Source organism: Neovison vison, chromosome 11, assembly GCF_020171115.1.
Source record: "Neovison vison isolate M4711 chromosome 11, ASM_NN_V1, whole genome shotgun sequence".
Classification (NCBI taxonomy): Eukaryota; Metazoa; Chordata; class Mammalia; order Carnivora; family Mustelidae; genus Neogale; species Neogale vison.
This window is the reverse complement of record NC_058101.1, coordinates 57271733-57290475: the sequence shown is the minus strand read 5'-3', so window position 1 is coordinate 57290475 and position 18743 is coordinate 57271733. Positions and strand designations below refer to the sequence as shown.

At 44.4% G+C, this 18743-nt stretch overlaps 1 protein-coding gene across 8 annotated transcripts in view; it reads left to right on the top strand.

Annotated features, from left to right (window-relative positions):
* The window catches only part of CC2D2A (coiled-coil and C2 domain containing 2A), a 147576-nt gene that overhangs the window by 33938 nt on the left and 94895 nt on the right, over nucleotides 1-18743 (top strand). For all 8 annotated transcript variants that reach the window (XM_044226091.1, XM_044226090.1, XM_044226087.1 and 5 more), the window contains 5 exons: nucleotides 3596-3694; nucleotides 4429-4602; nucleotides 9299-9461; nucleotides 13575-13711; nucleotides 14333-14464. In XM_044226091.1, coding sequence (XP_044082026.1) covers nucleotides 3596-3694; nucleotides 4429-4602; nucleotides 9299-9461; nucleotides 13575-13711; nucleotides 14333-14464 — 705 coding nt within the window. The remainder of the gene's footprint in view (nucleotides 1-3595; nucleotides 3695-4428; nucleotides 4603-9298; nucleotides 9462-13574; nucleotides 13712-14332; nucleotides 14465-18743) is intronic.

Genomic DNA, 18743 nt, shown 5'->3' with positions numbered 1-18743 from the left:
AGTAAGTTTATTGTGTTTGTATCAAAAAGACAGTTGGCAAGCCAAGGGCTCTCACAGCAGAACATGGAAGGAGGCTCAGAGGTATGTTGTCAGAAAACAGCTTATGTAGGATGGAGGTAATGACTGGTTATAGGATTAGAATTCTAATTTCTAATTAGAATTCTAATTAGAATTCTGATTTCTTAAATGAAAGGGAATTGGCTAGTGGTTACCTCATATCAGTTTGGGGATCAATTAAAGTTTCATTTATCATAGAAAAGTTATGAATTTATTTAAAAAGTTATATTTTTAAAATATTTTAAGAACTAAAAAGGACTATAAGGAACATGGAGATGACAGGAAAGGAGAAATAGAGCAGAGAAGAGATAAGATGTTGTAACTTCAGACAAAATCTGGCATTGAAGGCCTAGCGGTCCCTTCCAGGGGTGGGACAGGGCTAATGTTCTCAGTCTTCAGTTAGCCAAGCAGGGGCTCTCAGATCTGGGTTCTAACTCACCTTCCAGTCTACTGGCTTTTTAAAAATACCTCCCTTTGGTGTTTTTCTTTTTTTTTTTTTCCTCCTCCTTGATGATCCCAAATCAAGGATGATGATGTCAAAGTGAATTCTGGTGGACAATGTGGAAGGAATATGCAAAATTGCTTTCAGCACAGCCCTGGAACCATAGCAATACTGGATGATTTTAGCTCTCCACAAAAAGAAAAAAAAAAGAAAAAAATCCTGGTAAAGAAAAATCTGTTCTAAGGCACCCTGAGTGAGATAAATATGTGTGTTTACCTTAGTCAATTGCACGGAAGGAGAGGCCTCAGGCTTGTACATTTTGGCTTCAGAAGTGGAAAGCTTCAATATTCAATTTCATTGTATTTTATATTTCTTGGGATTCAGGTTAATCACAATAGTGCCTTTTTAAAGTCTGATTCAGCCAGCAGGGCCTGTATAGCTTAACCAAGGGGAGAGTGAAACCAAGTGGGCGGGAGTGGCGGGGTGCAGAGCTCAGCTCATGTCTCAATGACCTGCATGCCTGGCGTCCCTCCCCGACAGGACAGGCTGACCTGGCAGGAATGAGTGACTCCTCTTCCTGTGAAGTCGTGTTGGACAGGCCGGGTTCCACAGTTCCTTTCTCTTACAGTGCTGGGTTTCAATGATACCACGGATGAGGGTTCAAAATAGCCAAGTTGATACACGGATGAGGGTTCAAAATAGCCAAGTTACGTGAACAATGGACCCAGCTGCCTTTTTTAAACCTGACCTCAGGTTAACAGAATATCTCACAGAGCAGATTTCTTAATGTATAGACCTCAATCCAGAAGGAATATCGAAAAAGTTGTCCATTTAAATCCTATTTGAGCAAAGAATGGAGGACAGGATGAGCCCAGATGCTGGACCCCAGCTGCCCAGCAGCGTTAAATGCTGGCAACCTCACTCACCGGCTGGGTGACCTTGGAGGTGTAATTTATCTTCTCTCTGGACCCTACTTCCCACAAGAAACTAGAGCCTGAGGCTAGGATTTTTCATGCTTTATCTGTGTGGCTTATTCTGAGAAGTGATATCAATGAACAGGAGTTGGGAACTGGGGAGAAAGAATCAGGAGGTAAAGTCAGTTTTGGCGACTGTCACTGAGCTGACTAATGCCGTGGTGACCAGGGCTCGATCCTGCCAGGGCCCTGCTGAGGAGTCTGCTTCTCAGAATTGCCTGCCTAGTTCCTGGAAGATAGGACGTTTGTCTCATGGCGTCTGTTCCCAGCAAGATTTGCCCAATGCTCCTGGCCCTCCTGGTTTGGTCTAAGCCTCAGAATGTCCGAGTGGGTCTCCGCAGACCAGTGATGAGAGCTTGATATCCTTGGAAAAGCTAAAACCAAGTGCTATGAAAGTTCACCTAAATGCAGCTAGATGTCCAGCATGACCAGAAGAAAAACCAGAGTATCAGTTAAGTACAATCATAATAAAAAAATATATGCCATTCCCTTTATGTAAAATTCTGTGCCTCAGGCTCTAGTTTCTGGCAGACTAAAATAAAATGTTTATAGCCATGTGATGTAAATGCCAACCAGGGAGATCAAAGACATGTAAAAAGAAAATCAAGAATGTGGTGATGAGACCCATCATGATTGAGCCATAACTGTAAGCATATTTTAGGTGCATTGCTTTACCTGACACTCAGAACAAGTGGTCTAAGCTGTGAGTGATGGAGTTGGGATTCACAGCCAGGCGGGCGACTCCAGAGCCTATGGTTTGATAACTAAGCTAGACAGAATAGCACCTGATGTACCTCAGACAATAAGATTCTAGAAAAGAGGGGCGCCTGGGTGGCTCAGTGGGTTAAGCCACTGCCTTCGGCTCGGGTCGGGATCTCAGGGTCCTGGGATGGAGTCCCGCATCAGGCTCTCTGCTCAGCAGGGAGCCTGCTTCCTCCTCTCTCTCTCTGCCTGCCTCTCTGCCTACTCATGATCTCTCTCTGTCAAATAAATAAGTAAAATCTTTAAAAAAAAAAAAAGATTCTAGAAAAGAGATTTCATTTTAGGATGGAGGAGTCTGAGAAAAGAAGTAGCTTTGCATGATCTGGAAAAACAGGTAGGATTTGGGAAGGATATGTGAGAGGGGCCCGGTGCAAATACACTACATTCCATTTCCCCTGATGAAAATTATTCCATGCTGTGATACAGTCTCGGTCCAGATAATAATAACAAAGTTTCCATCACAGGTAGAATACGTTTGTCCCTTCTTACAATGAGATCTAGATATGCTATTGGAATAGCCTAGAGTCCCTCAGAAGGAAGGTGTGGCATTTGGATTGTGCTGGGTGGGAAAGAAGTAGCCAGGATCTGGGAGGGGTGGATTAGAAGCAGAGATGAGGACAAAGTGGGAACAACGCTTGGTGGATTGGTCGTCACAGGACAAAGGGAGCCCCCATAATAGGAGTTACCACACTGAGCTATCATAGGCAGAACTCAGCTTCAAGGGGGGCGGTGTGGCGTGAGGCAGAAGGTCCAGCGGCTCAAGAGGACAGGCCTCGCATCTTGGAAGCTGTATTTCAGAATTTATTCATATCCAGGATTACTGAGGCTTATCTTAGTAAGTTGTTTGGAAATGGTCCTCTGTGAACTAAATCATCTATTGATCTGTAGAAGAAATAGCATTTGTCATTTTACGGTCCTTTGAGTATAAAATTTTGTATTTATTTGGTCTTGAGAGAGGCAGCTGAGTAAGAAAATAATCAGCAACCTTAACCTTCAACTTATTTCACATTTGTAAACATTTCATTCCTTAGGAATGATGGTCTGCACCCATGGTCTGAGGTTTTCCCCTTTGAGAGTTAGTGCTTGTTTTAGAACATCTTTAGTTTCTTGATTTAAATGTTCTGTCTATCCTGAGGCACCCGGGTGCCTTAGTCGGTTGAGCGTCCAACTCTTGATTTCAGCTCAGGTCATGATCTCAAGAGTCATGAGATCAAGCCCCGCATCAGGTTCCATGCTCAGGATGGAGAAATCTCTCCCTCCCTCTGCTCCCCCACTCACTCGTGAGAGCTCTCTCTCTCAAATAAATAAAACCCTTTTAAAATAATAAATATTCTACTTATCCTTTTTTCTGCTCATACAGGCAGGTGAGGAGGTACAGAGGACTCAACAGGATGATTTCCAAAGTTACTCAAGAGTAAAATTCCGTGATTCTGTACAAAAAATCAAGCCTAAACTCCCGGTGAGAAATCCTGTCTTTTTAAATCATGCATGCTTTAAATCATGTTTTTTGTTGATTTGTTTGTGTTTTTCAAAAATATCCTATGACAGATGCTTATATACATACCCTGACTCTTATTACTGTGGAATATGCAAGAAAAAAGTATGAGAACTGATTCCTACTTTTAAAATGCTAGAACAAGCGGGACGCTTAGAATACTGCCTGACTGGGTAAAGGGGGCTGCATGGAAGGGCAGGAAATGTTAGCAAAAAGACTATTTTTTCAACTCTGAAGTTGTACCAGCTTCATTATGGAGGAAGAAAGGGAATACCAACTCAAGAAGAATCAAAACAAAAAATGTCATTATTTTAAAAAAGTTAACAGACCCCTGGATTGCTCATAATTAAACAAAAGTATCTCAGCATTAATCTATAAAGTAATGAATCTACTTTTTTGGCATTTTACTCATTTTTTCAAAAGCTGTTACTCCTATCAATAATATATTTATGTGCCTATGAGAATGTTTGCTAGTTTATAAAAAAGTGACTACGAAAGCTACTTATTCAAGGAAGCCACCGCTTGCCTATTGCATATCTTAAAGTTTGTGACAGGTCATCTTGTGCCTTCGACAAAGGTAATACTCAGGATGCCTAGCATACGCTCGATGCCACTAACGTCCAGCTGCTGTCAGTGAGCTGTGTGACTCATCTCCACTTCTACAATCTGAAATTCTGTCACTCACCACTTCTCCTTAGGTTCCACCTGGCTTCCCTTCTGCCGAAGAAGCCTATAACTTCTTCACTTTCAACTTTGATCCCGAACCAGAGGAATCACAAGAAAAACCAAAAGCCAAAACCAGAGCTGGCACGAACCAAGAGGAGGAGGAAGGAGGGGAAGAAGAGCCTCCTGCGCAAGGAGAACGCAGAACGGTATTTAACGTTATGGTGGTGGTGAGGTGAGGGATGATGTTGGTGTCAATGACCATGGTGGTGACAATGGTGATGATAATGATGACATCCTCACCAGAAGGAAAGTGGCCGAGGGCAAACCTGCCACCACCACATGCAACGGCTCATCCATCCTTTAGTGGAAAGCAAAATGAATACTGTGTTCACGTTACTTTCTGCAGCCTTTGATTTTACCCCATAATTTGGATAATAAGGACCTTGATTAAATACGTCTATTTCTTTCCTGTGGAAAAAGAAAAAAATCAGAACAAGGCGGCTTACAGATTTTTCTTGCTAGATGCCACACAGCGATTCGTATTCATTTCAGATGCAAAATGTTGGCCTCTCCAAGGCAAATGAATCTTCTCTCTCTCTCTTCCCACAGCCTCACAGGTGATTAGCTTTTTGTGCTCCATTCCACACCCAAGCTATGACTCAGACTCTGTAATTGTGCATGGCACATGTAAGACAAAAGAAAACATCCCATTTAAAAAACGGACAAAGGACTTGAATAGATATATCTCCAAAGAAGATATACAAATGGCCATTAAGTACATGAAATAAACTTAACATCACTAATCATTAGGGAACTGCAAATCAAAACCACAATGAGATCCCATTTTACACAAATTAGAATGGCTTTTATTAAAGAAGGAAGGAAGGGGAGAGGAAAGGAAAGGAAGAAAGGAAGGAAGGAAGGGAGAGAGATGGGCTGGCAAGGATGTAGAGACATTAGACCCTTGTACATTGCTGATGGCAACATAAAATGGTACAGCTGCTGTGAAAACAGTCTGGTCATTCCTCAAAAATTTAACACTATGTTCCAGCAACTCCATTTCTGGGTATATACCCAAAAGAATAGAAGCAGGCACTCAAACAGATGCTTGTACACTTAACAGTGGAGAAATGTTCTCAATAGCCAAAAGGTAAAAGCAACCAAAATATCCATCAGCAAACGAACAAATAAACAAAATATGATATATATATACACAATGAAAAATTTTCCGTGTTAAAAAGGAAAGAAATTAAAGCACCTGCCTTGCTTGGTCAGTAGAACATACAACTCTTGATCTCAGAGTTTGAGCCCTACATTGGGTACAGAGTTTACTTTAAAAAAAAAAAAAAAAAGATTTGGATATTTCAATTCTATCTCAATAAAACTGAAAAAATTTTTAAATAAATAATTTTTTAATTTTTAAAAAGGAAAGAAATTCTAATAGATACAGAAAATACATTTGACAAAATTCAGTACTATTCATGACAAAAACTCTTAAATTAGGCATAGAAGAAATGTACCTCCACATAATAAAGGCCATCTGTGACAAAACCACAGCTAACATCATACTCAGTGATGAAAGCTTGAAAGTTTTTCCTCTAAAATCAGGAGCAAGACAATGGTGCTCACTCTCGCCACTTTTATTTCAACATAATACTAGAAGACTTAGCTAGAGCAATCAGGCAAGAAAAAGAAATTAAGAGGTATCTGAACTGGAATTAAAGGTATCTGAACTGGGGAAAAAAATTGTCTTTATTTGCAGATGCTTTCATTTTATGTAGAAATAAAACTAGAGACTCAACCAAAAAAATGTTAGATATAATCAATGAATTCTGCAAAGTTGAGGCATACAAAATTAAAATACAAAAATCAGTTGTATGGGGGTACCCAGGTGGCTTAGTTGGTTAAGTGTCTGCCTTCAGCTCAGGTCATGATCCCAGGATCTTAGGATGGAGCCCCACATCAGGCTCCCAGCTCAGCAGGGAGTCTGCTTCTCCTTCTCACTCTCCCCACCCTATGCTCTATCTCTCTCAAATAAATAAGTAAAACCTTTAGAAACAAAAACAAAAATCAGTAGTGTTTCTTTACAATTACAACAAATTTCCTGAGAAAGAAAGAAATTGATCCCATTTATGATAGTTTCAAAAACAATAAAATACTTAGGAATAAATTTAACTAAGGTGGTGAAAGACCTGTACTCTGAAAAATGTAAGACACTGATGAAAGAAGTCAAAGAAGACACAAATAAATGTAAAATTATCCCATGTTCATGGATCAGAAGAATTAATATTATTAAAATGTCAACACTGCCAAAAGCCATCTATAAATTCCATGCAATCTCTATAAAGATTTCAATGACCCTCTTTACAGAAGTAGGAAAAATACTTCTAAAATTTATGTGGAACCACAAGACCCCCAAAGCCAAAGTAATCAAAGTGTGATGCCTCCTGCTTTGTCCTTCTCAGGAGGCATCACACTTTGATTTCAAGCTATACTATAAAGTTACAGTCATTGAAACAGCATGGTATTAGCATAAAAACAGACCAATAGGCCAGTGGAACAGAATCGAGAGCCCAGAAGTAAACCCAAGTACGTGTGGTCAATTGATATTTGACGGTGGGGGGGAGCCAAGAGTACTCAGTGGAGAAAACAGTCTCTTCAGTAAATGATGCAGGGATAATTAGATATTCACATGCACAAGAACGAAAGAGGACCCGATCTTTCACCACTCAAAAAAATGAACTCAAAATGGATTAAAGGCTTAAATGTAAGACCTGAATCCATGAAACTCCTTGGAAGGCAGGGGCTAACTTAGGAAAAAAGCTCCTTGATGTAGGTCCTGGTAATGAGTTTTTGGATATGACACATAACACAAAAAACAAAATCAAAATGTAATTTTTTAGCTAGGTTTATGGAAGCTTGAGAGTACATCAGCTTATTTGATCGTCATTGTTTTACAAGCCAATATTCAGCTTGTTCTGACTCCAGAGGTTCCCGTGAGGCAAGGTGGCCAAGGATGCAGTCAGTTGAAAGTTTGACTGGGTTGGGGGGGGTTTCTTCCAAGGTGGCTTACCCTCCTGCCTGGCAGGTGCTGGGTTTTGGCAGGGGCCTCAGTTCAGACCTCCCCACAAGGCTGCTTGAGCATCTCCTGACATCATAGCTGATTTCCCCTAAAGCAAGTGATCCAAAAGAAAGCAAGGACAAGGCCACGGTGCCTTTCCTGACCTAGTGTCAGAAGCTACATACCTGCACTCATACCCCGCTCATTAGAAGTAAGTCACTAAGTGAGGCCCCCACAGAAAGTGGGGAGAACCAGGGTCTGCTTTTGGAAGGCAGAGCTATCAACAAATCTGTAGGCACTGAAACTGAGACATGAGACATGACGTGTCTCAACAAGCCACCTCTCTTCCCTTTCGCACGCTTTTCCCCCGGAAGCTCTGTGTTCCTAAACCTGCCCTTTGAAATCATGCCCTCCTGTGAAGCCCCTTCCCTGTACTCCATCCCCCTTTCTGCTCAGACCCTCTTCCGGTACTTTTATACTCAAAGTGGATTTAGTCTTTCTGGCAGAGGTTTTAGATCCTGTATAGCTCTCCACCTCTGTCTGTAAGTTTTCTCCGTCTGTCTCTGCTTACCACAAAACCAAAAGGAGGATTAAATGAGGGAGAAAAAAAAAATCACACACTGAAATGAGGGCACTTTTCCCTTTTTTCCTTTTTTGAAGTCTTTGGCGTTCTGTGTTCTCAGATTGTGCCGGGAGCTTGGCTACCCCATAGATTTACTTCCCCTTCTCATTGTTTGGTTTATTTGGGAGGAAATATGAAAAGGCAGGTAGCAAGGTTATCACCTGTGCAGATTTCCCTGGAATTTTAAAGGTTGTTCCTTCTAAATGGGCACCAGTCTTTAATTAAGAAGGAGGAGGAGGAGGAAAAAATGGAGGAAGAAGAGGGGAAGGAGGAGGAGGAGGGGAAGAAGAAGAAGAAAAGTAAGGAGGAGACAGAGAAAGGAAGAAAGAAAAGGAGAAAAAGATCGGGAAATACTCAACTGACATGCTACAGCTAGCATTTGTGATGGCAGACCCACCGCTTAGAATCTTTTCGTGGGCCCAGTAACTCTGTCCTCACAAAACCCTAAGAGGTAAGCTTTGTTAATGTCTCCGTCCTGCCGTGGAGAAAACCAAGGATTAGAACGGCTGGTAAGGGGCGCCTGGGTGGCTCAGTGGGTTAAGCCGCTGCCTTCGGCTCAGGTCACGATCTCAGGGTCCTGGGATCGAGCCCCGCATCGGGCTCTCTGCTCAGCAGGGAGCCTGCTTCCCTTCCTCTCTCTGCCTGCTTCTCTGCCTACTTGTGATCTCTGTCTGTCGGACAAATAAATAAAATCTTTAAAAAAAAAATTAAAAATTAAATAAATAAATTTAAAAAAAAAAGAACGGCTGGTAAGTTCCCCACCATCCCACAAGCAATGCGGGTGGGGCTGGGCTGCAGGTATATACACCGCGCAGAGTGTGGACACTGCTTACAGCGTCTTGCCCTGGGGTCGATGCCGGGGGAAGGTTAACGGACCATGTAACTCCTGAGCCCAAGGACTTGAAGTACATGCGGAAGAATACACACCTTTAGAGTCCAGAGTTGCTAAGATTTCTATTGCTTTGCCCAGCGTCTCTCTTCTGACTTCAGCCTATCCTGGTTTTGACATTTTCCAACCACGTGGAAGAGTGAAAAACAAAGAAAACCCACTTGGGGAGCATGAAAGGCCACCGAGTCTTACCCTTGCTTTTAAAAAAAAAGATACAAGAAAAAGATCACTGTCTTGTAAGATATGTTGTTGGATGGGTTTAATGCCCTTGTTTTTCTAAGTAGACGTATAATCACAGCACAGTTTTTCTTGCTGTTTATTGTAATGCAGGACGAGGAAGAGCTGCTCAGTGCCAAGAATGAGGAGGATTTTCTATTGGGCTTAGACCACACAGCTGAGGATTTCATAGCCATCAGACCCGCAGAGTATGAAAGCGTCCACATTCGACTGCAGATGGAAAGAGAACTCCTCTTCGTACCCAGCAGGGTGACAGGTACTTGTGCTTTTTGCCTTCCTGCTCGCTTCGGGCATCTTCATTTTCCTTCACGTGAAATACGGCTGGTGTCTGAGGATAAAGAACTTGAGCAAATGCCCATTGAACATTCACTCACTGATGGACTAGCCCAAGAAACACCAGGGTGTTTTGAGGGGTCCCCTCATCAAACTGGCGACCAGTTCTGGGGGCAGAGAGTCTGAGAGAGTCTGAGATTCAGGCTGTGAGAAGGAGAATCTCTCTGTTTCATCCTCTACTCCCTCTCAACCCTGCTAGAACACTTACATGACCAGATTTGTGGGGGGGTTTTCCCCCACACCAACCAATTCTCCAATACTAGCTGGATATCCTACAGTTCAGCTCTGACACTTATACCTGGAGTCAGCACAGACCCCACAAGTTAAGGACTCCGTCCCACAAGACTGCCTTCTGCTTAGACACCAATCACAAGTAGTGGGTCCCCACGTTACCCATACTGCTATTTGATTTTGCCACAAATTGGAGGTTCCATGCCTCGGGTTTGATCATTTGTTCTAACAGTGCATAGTAGTCAGAGAAACACTTACATTTACTCGCTTATCATATAATAAAAGATATGTGGGCACCTGGGTGACTTCGTTGGTTAAGCACCTGCCTTCGACTTAGGTCATGATCTCGGGGTCCTAGGATTGAGCCCCATGTTGCTCAGCGGGGAGTCTCGTTCTCCCTCTCCCTCTGCCTGCCATTTCCCCTGCTTGTGCTCTCTCTTGTTCTCAAATAAATTTTAAAAATCTTAAAAAAAAGAAAAAACAAAAACAAAAAACAAGGGTATGAGAGAGAACAGAGATGAAGGGAGTCATAGGACACGGCATGTGAGAAGGATCGTGGAGCCTCCATCCTCTCTCCAGGGTCCCCGCCCTTCCAGCCCCACCATGTGTTCATCAACCAGGAAGGTCTCCAAACCCCTACAGCTAGAATTTTTATGGAGGCTTCTTATGTCCACAGGAGAGACCAAGTCCGTGCCACTGGTGATTAATGAACCCTGTAGTCCCTGTCCTCTCCCAGAGGTGGGGATAGAGAGCAGCACTGGCTGAAAGCCCCAACCCTCTACTCACATGGCTGGTTCCCCTGTCTGCGGGACCACCCTGAGACTATACTGGAGCCTCCAGCCACCAGGCATCTCATTCACATGCAAGAGGACATGATCATATCAGAGATTCTGAGGGAGGTACGAAGCAGATTGGCTGAGGTTCCTCATCTCAGGGACAATGGCCGGGGTACAAGAGCAGGGACCATCCAGTTAACTCCTAGTGACTGTCCCTTGCTTCGTTTCTGCCCTGGGTTTCCCTTTGTTCTTTTTTTTTTTTTTTTAAAGATTATATTTATTTATTTGACAGAGAGAGATTACAAGTAGGCAGAGAGGCAGGCACAGAGAGAATGGAGGAAGCAGGCTCCCTGTGGAGCAGAGAGCCCGATGTGGGACTCGATCCCCGGACCCTGAGATCATGACCTGAGCTGAAGGCAGCGGCTTAACCCACTGAGCCACCCAGGCGCCCAACCCCCTTTGTTCTTTTTTTCCCCTGGAATTTTCTTTCCTCCTGAGAGTACCTGAGGGACCTCCCCAGTTAGTTAGCTGATAGTTCAAGCTTAAAATGGGAGTCCCCCAGGAGAGCCTCTCAGGCTGAGAAGGGGGGCTGCACTCACCTTACCTGGGATTTGGATTTCTTTTCATTTGTCATGTTCTGAGTTCCAGTTAAATGCCAAGCCAAGGATAAATTATTGTTCCATTTTGATAGGTCATTTTGAATCACGTATGGTCCAAAGTACTGGGATTTGTTGGACATCTCAGGTTTCCTTTTAAAGTAAGTAGCTGGGAAATGTGCCCAGAGGTTATAACTTTGCCAAAACAATAATAGCGAATGCATTCCATGCCCTTCCTCTGCCAGGTTCCTTTCTAAGTACTTGCGTATAAACTCACCTGGCTCCACACCAGGGCTGGACAAGGGTTCTTTCTCACACCCATTTTACAGATGAAAAAGCAGAAGCCCAGAGAAGTTAGGGAACTAGTCTGAGACCACAAAGCTAGTGACGGGAGGGAAGGCAGGTCTCTGACCTGGGAGGCCAGCTACGAAAGCCACGCACTAGGCACAATGTGTCCTGATGCTCCTTGGGGGTTTGGAGAAATGCATGGGCCAAGGAGGAGTGCCGTCTCTTTGTGTTTGTGCTCAGAGGACTCCCTGCCAGGCCTGTCCCTGGAGCCCCCTGAGCTGGAAGGGGAGGTTAGACCCCAGGGGCTGGCCCAGACTAGGGTCGGGGGTGGGAGAGGAGTATGTGGAAGAGGCTGTGGGTGCACCAGCGGCACCTGGCACTTGCTCTGAGTGGGGAATCTGAGCTCCAGTCCGGAGGGGAGGCAACCCCTGGCCTAGCAAACAGGAGGTGGGGAACCACACTGCCCCAGCTCCTCCTCCTTGAGGAATGACCTCCTCCATTTTCAGTGCCTCACCAGAAAACAGGAGGAACAGAAACGATCCTACGACATGACTCCAGGTGTTTCTTCTTCCCTTGAGCACTGAGGAAATTGCCTCAGTGAAGCCCTTGTGCTGTGACCAGCACATAGCAGGGGATCAAGTAATAATGTTTCTGTCACTGGGTCCGTTCTTGCCACTGCTTGGAGAATGGTTGACAAAGCAGAGTGCATTCGCCCCAGGGATGTGGGAAGCAAATGTCAAGGCTTCTGTTGGCACATATTTTTAATCTCATCCTTTCCTGATTTAACTTTGTGTGTATGATGGCATGTCCACGAACAGTAAGCATACATAGAGTGAGAGTAGGCAGAAACGTTTGCATGAAAACCTTCGAAGAGGGACGCCTGGGTGGCTCAGTTGGTTAAGCAGCTGCCTTCGGCTCAGGTCATGATCCCAGCGTCCTGGGATCGAGTCCCACATCGGGCTCCTTGCTCGGCAGGGAGCCTGCTTCTCCCTCTGCCTCTGCCTGCCTCTCTGTCTGCCTGTGCTCGCTCTCCCTCTCTCTCTCTGATAAATAAATAAATAAAATCTTAAAAAAGAAAAAGAAAAAAAAAAAACCTTCGAAGCCCGCTGGATTGGTGCCGGGCAGCTGCCTAGCCATGTGAATGGAGGGCTGGGAGCAGACGCCCATGTTTGCTCAGGTTTGCCCCCGTTGTCTCAGGACTCCGAGGTCGCTTTTTCCAAGAACACTGGCATTAGCTGTTTTGCGTGGGTGAGTTTGGGAAGCAGAATGTGCAAAGGGCCTCATAGAGGAAAATTAGCAGATTCGGGGATTTGGCAAGATTCAGAGTGAGATAATTATAAACAAGAGACTCTCCACCTTTCCTCATTAACTCCCAAATTACCTCCGGACACACACAGGTCCCCTGGCTTCTTCTCTTATTTTCTGCTCTGGCCTACTCTGCCCACGCAGGCCCAGGGATCTTTCCAGAACTGAAACTCTGCTAGGTCACTCCCCGGGTAGAGCCTTCAGGGGTCCATCTCCTGACCAAAACTCAAGCTGCTGATGACTAGAAGGGCCCTCCATCTGCCCTGCCCCTGCTCGCCCCTCCCCACAGTGCCCAGTGTTACCCCACTCTTTGGGCCACACCATGCCCTTGGGGGATGGGGGGTACACTACCCCAGGCTCCATCCCTCTCAAGCTCCACGAGTTGGTGCAAATTGCAAGGCCTCCTGAGAAAAGCCTCCCTCCCTGCTCTATCTCCTTTATCCTCTTTTTAACTTTTTAACTTACACAGCATTTTCTCTTACTTTACCTCCTTTAATTCTCCCGAGAATCCAGGAAATAGATATAATCATCCCTTCTGTACAGAAGGAAAGTTTCCAAGCCAGGCCTGGCCCAGGTGCGTTGGGCAGGCGAGCGAGCCAAGCAGGCCCTTGGATGTGAACACCGCCCTCCCCACAGCAGGCCGCGCTGGTGAGCGAGGCGCGGAGTCCTGTCACCATTCCACAGCATGCTATGACAGGGGAACATGTTCCTCTTGTCCTTGGTCCTTGAGAATTAAGATGGGGCCTTTGCGGCTTCCAGGAATACAAATGCAATTTCCAGTGTGGTTTGAAATGTGTAGGCTGGCACTAATGTTACGGTGTTTGTTTATGTACTCTCTAGTGCCTACGTATAAAAAGCTTCCCGAGAACGTGCAGCCCAGATTTCTGGAAGACGAAGGCCTTTATATTGGGGCAAGACCGGAGGTGCCGCGTGCCTGTCAGAACACCATGGAGAACAGGCTGCTGACGCAGGAGCCCGTAAGCCGCCCCGTCCCACCTGTAGCCCCCGGGCGTCTCCCGGGTCAGAGCGGCTTCTCGCCCTCCCGGGCCGCCACCACACCCTCATGCGCCTGCCCTCCTGTCTACAGACAGTGGTACAATTTTTTTTTTTTCCTTTTCAATTTGTCTCTTAGCACATTTGGGGATCCTCAGACCACACACACTCCCCCCCCGCCCAAAAAGCCCATCTTCTACTGGCCGGGCTTGGGATTCTCCTGCTGAGTCAGATGTCGGTGACTTTTGCACAATGCACAATGTTTCATTCTCCACAGATTGAACCTTCACAATTGTTTTTCTCCTATGGTTTTTTCCTGTAATTTCTAATGACTAGAAAATACTTTTTTGAGCACTCCTATAAGCTTTTTGTGATGGTTTTGTTGGAGGGGAGTGAGGATTGTATCCTCAATTAGTTGTGCAGGGGTGTTAGGGAAGACTCAGTTGCTAATGGAAATGAGGCTTTTAAAGATCTAGTCGGGACAGAGGACGGTGCGTGGAATGTGTATGTCAACCCAGAGTTTTCTGGCAACTGTCATTTATTTTGTAAACCATTTTCTCTCCAGTTAAAAGAAAATGGTATTCTTGCCTCTGTTTGATCTGCAGGGAAGGAAGTGGTTTGGAGATGATGGGAGAATTCTGGCACTGCCCAACCCCACCAAGGCGTTTCCTTCCAGACCACCAATGCTGACACAGGCGCAAGACATTAAGGCAGAACTTGAAACACTGTATAGAAAGGTAAGCCCAACTCCTCATTTTCAGCACATGAAGGTGCTTCCCCGTGCTTTGCTCTTCCAGTAGCTTGGGGTACCAAATTCATAACATTCTACCTTGGTGGTTGTTTTGTTTTTTAAGTTCACTACCTTACACACAAGGAACAAACAGCAGGTGTGTTATGTAAGAGCCAGTCTGCTCTGCTCACCTAATCCTTTCCTTTATTTATTTATGTCTTTGTTTGTTTGTTTGTTTGTTTGACAGAGAGACGCACAGGGAGAGAGGGAACACAAGCAGGGGGAGTGGGAGAGGGAGAAGCAGGCTTCCCACCAAGCAAGGAGCCCAATGGGGACTTGATCCCAGGACCCCGAGATCTTGACCTGAGCGGAAGGCAGAGGCTTTAACTCACTGAGCCACCCAGGTCCCCCTCTCACCTAATCCTTTCTTAAACAAGGACTGCATTCCCACATAGGAATGACTAAGTTAGTGACTTTATTTGCATATCCAAGCGAGCCCGCCTTATTTTTCTCTTCTTTTCTCTGCTGTCTCACAGATGCTGCAGGATTATTTGCCACTCAGTGTCTCTTTATTATTTAACTGGAGATTTTCTCTTTTTTCTTTAATATTTATTGATTTATTTTGAGAGAGAGAGGGAGAGCACCATCAGGGGAGGGGCAGAGGGAAAGGAAGTGAAAGAATCTTAAGCAGACTCCCCACTGAGCCTGGAGCCCAGGGGGCTCAGTCCCACAATCCTGAGATCATGACCTGAGCCGAAATCAAGAGTCTGTTTAACCGACAGAGCCATCAGGTTCTTCCAGCTGGAGATTTTCTATCCTTGAAAATCCTTTTTACTGTGTTTTCCTAAGGTCTGGTACCAAACTACCTGCTGTAAGTCCAGGCACTAACACTCATAAGGCAAACTCTGTGTTGTAAACTGTGTTGCAATCACTTCATTTGTAAAATGGACATAATAATAGCACCTACCTCCTGGGATAGTTGTGCAGATGGGTGAAGATCGTACATTCGAGAGCTTGGAACCGAGCTCAGTAGGTGCCGACTAGTGTTCAACAGACACAGTTGCCTGCCTTAGTTTTTAATTATATTGCTTTTCCTTTCCTGAGCTGCTGAGAAAAGATCACCTCCTTCTGAAACCCAGGAAATTTTATATTTGTAGTATTTCAACACGGATAAAGTGAAACAGAATGAGGGGATTTAATGATCATTCTGGAAAGCAGGCTGCCCAACAGAGAAAACACAGGTGCAAGTTGGAGCATCTGAGCTGTCCTGTCAACAACTGCTGTGCAACTTTGGGAGGGTCCCTTTACCTCAGTGCCCATTTCCTGGGTTGAAAAATAGGAACAATAATAATTTTCTCTACCTCAGAGGAGCATTGTGGGTATTAAGGTCCCACTTTTTCTTAAATTGTGAATTTCTATGAAATTTTGTTATTACAGACAAGTATTAATGAGTGGCTACTTTGGGGCACCTGGGTGGTTCAGTCAGTTATGCGACTGCCTTCAGCTCAGGTTGTCATCCAAGGGTCCTGGGATCGAGTCCCACATTGGGCTCCCTGCTAGTGGGAAGCCTGCTTCTCCCTCTTCCACTCCCACTGCTTGTGTTCTCTCTCTTACTGTGTCTCTCTCTGTCAAATAAATAAAATGTTTAAAAAAAAAAAAGTGGCTACTTTGTGCAGAAACGTGATCATGGGAGTAGATGATCACAAAACAAACATAAATCCAAGTCACAGTCCATGAGGGTTTTGTCATCTGTTTGCTTACACAACAGACACATGATATAATTAGTGATCAAGACAATCATCCCTTTGTGCACATATCCAGTAGTACATCAGTCTTTCTTCACCTTCCATCTGTTTCAGCAGGATACACTGATATAATGAGGCACTAAATTATGAGTTACAGTGAGAAAACAGAAGAGTAAGTGCTATGTTGAGTTAGGTATTAAGAGAGCCAATTAATCTTATCTGTCTGCTTCAGAAGTTGTGAGCTAGTTGGGAAATGCACGGGGGTCATAGAGGGATGCAGAGATCGGACTCCCTAAGGGTAAAACCGGACAGCAGAAGGCTACTGGAATGCAAGACCAGATAAGCTTCCTGCTTCAAATCCCATGAATTCTGCTCCCGTCTAGCACAGCCCTGGTGAGTTCACCATGAGGAGTGCTGAGGAGAACACGCAGGGCCAGTAAGCAGGTTCTCAGGAGAGAGCTAATAAGGGGCAGCAGAGAACCCGGACCAATGGCTGTTGGGCTCCAGCTGGCTCTCTAGTCATAGTCTTCTAGTCTAGTCTTCCTTCTCTCTGGGGAGGGAGCCATGAGGATGAGACATGCGGAGAGAAACAGGGTGGTTTTCTCCCAATACCTGTGAGAGGAGAGATCTTCTCATCTTGGGTACAGAAATGAGGAAGGAGAGAAGGAGAATGTCCCACTCAGTGGGCTGGTCATCTAGCATCACAGAGCAAAAAAATTAAGAGAGAAAAGCCAAAGGGACTAGAGACTCCCAAGGTCATTTCCCAGAGGGTCAGGCTTTGGATCTAGCAAAGTGGGAAGAATATATCTGAGTGTGTGGGAAGGATACAGAAGGATTTAAATTAGAGGGAGGAGATACTATTCTCTTTGCATGTTCCCCCTTTCCACATGACCTATTACATTCACTGTGGACTTACACACCTCGGTCTTTTTTGGGGAATGTGGTTGTGGAACCTTCCAGTGATTCAAAACATAATGCATCTCTTTTTGGATTAGTTTTTTCACAATTTTATTTCTTTACTAACTTTTACATTTTCTTACATTTATTCAGATCTGTCCAATGTCAAAACCCATGTTTTTTCCACTGTTCCGTGTAAGAGACTTGCCTTTAAGAAAAAAATATTAAAAAAAAAAAAGAAAAAAATATTAAATGCATACCATCTGGGAGTTTTGACATGATGCAGGAACACAGAAGGTGATAAACAGGCAAGAGGGTTTCACTGATAGCTTATTAATGCATTCCCCCCCACTAGCCCCCACTAACCTGTAAATGACTAAAAGCAAAGATGGGGTTTTCTTCGTCTTTTAACCATAGCACGGAGTAGGAGGCTAGCACATAGAGACCCTCAATCAAAGTACAAACTGAATGTTATTAAATGATTCAGCTGAGTTGAATGTCTCTAGAAGAAACTCCTTCCTTATTCCTCTCTTCAGTGGTCTCTCCTGCAGAACAGTGGCTTTCCTGGGCTCTGGCGTAACCCTGGCATCCCAGTGACAGAAAACCAAGTTAGTATTCTGGATCAGGAGTTGGCGATTCCCTGGGCCGTTAATGCTGAATTTATGCCTCAGAGCTTTCAGGCCCAAAGCTAACCCAGCGGGACTGACCAAATCCATCCCTCATCAGTAGTTTGTTAAAGTGGAATATTCTACTCTTCTGAGATTAAGACCTTTGTGAGAGACCATTAAAAATAGAGAAAGAGAAAAAGAGGTCCATATCGTGCAAAGAACAAAGCTAGACGTCAAATGAGAAAGAATACAATTGAATACTTCTTAAAAGGAACTATTCCAAAACTTAAAAATAAAAATGCCAAGGGATCATTGAACATCAGACATAAACAATGTAAAATGCAGTTCACCTAATCCTGACGTCAAAGTAGCATCAGGGTTATTGAAAGCAATCCCAATAGCTTCCCTCCTGCCTCCCTTCCTCCTTCCCTCTCTTCCTGCCTCCTCCGTTCCTTCCTTCCTTCCATATTTCCTTCCTTCCTTCTTTTATTTTTATTCTTCCCATCCTTAACGGAAAGTCCACTATATTCTCAGTTGTCCTAAACTCAGAGAATATAGAGATAGCAATATTCAAACATGGCCTTAGACTGTCCCTAGTATATGGGTAGACAGAAATGTCAAGTGTTGCAAATTCTGTAAGGGGGCACCTGGCTGGCTCAGTCTATAGAGCCTGTGACTCTTGATCTCAAGGTCATGAGTTTGAGCACCACGATGGGCACAGAGTCTACATTTTTTAAAAAATTAAAGATTCTGTGATTAGAAGTTGGCATGACATTCCTGGGAGGCATATGTGTAGGAGCCTCCCCTTCACGAAACTGCCTACCATTTTGAGGAATTTACCGACCCCAACCTCCTTGTTAATTACCACTTGGTAAGGTTACTTCTTCCCTCTTCACCATTCTCACCGATGTTACACAGAGCGCTGGTCACCTGCTATGTTATAAGCACTGCATGAACCAGCACTCTTTGGTTTGCAAATGATAAAAACTAAAGCAAATCAGCTTAAGTAAAGAGAGAATTTGGTGGTCCATAAAAC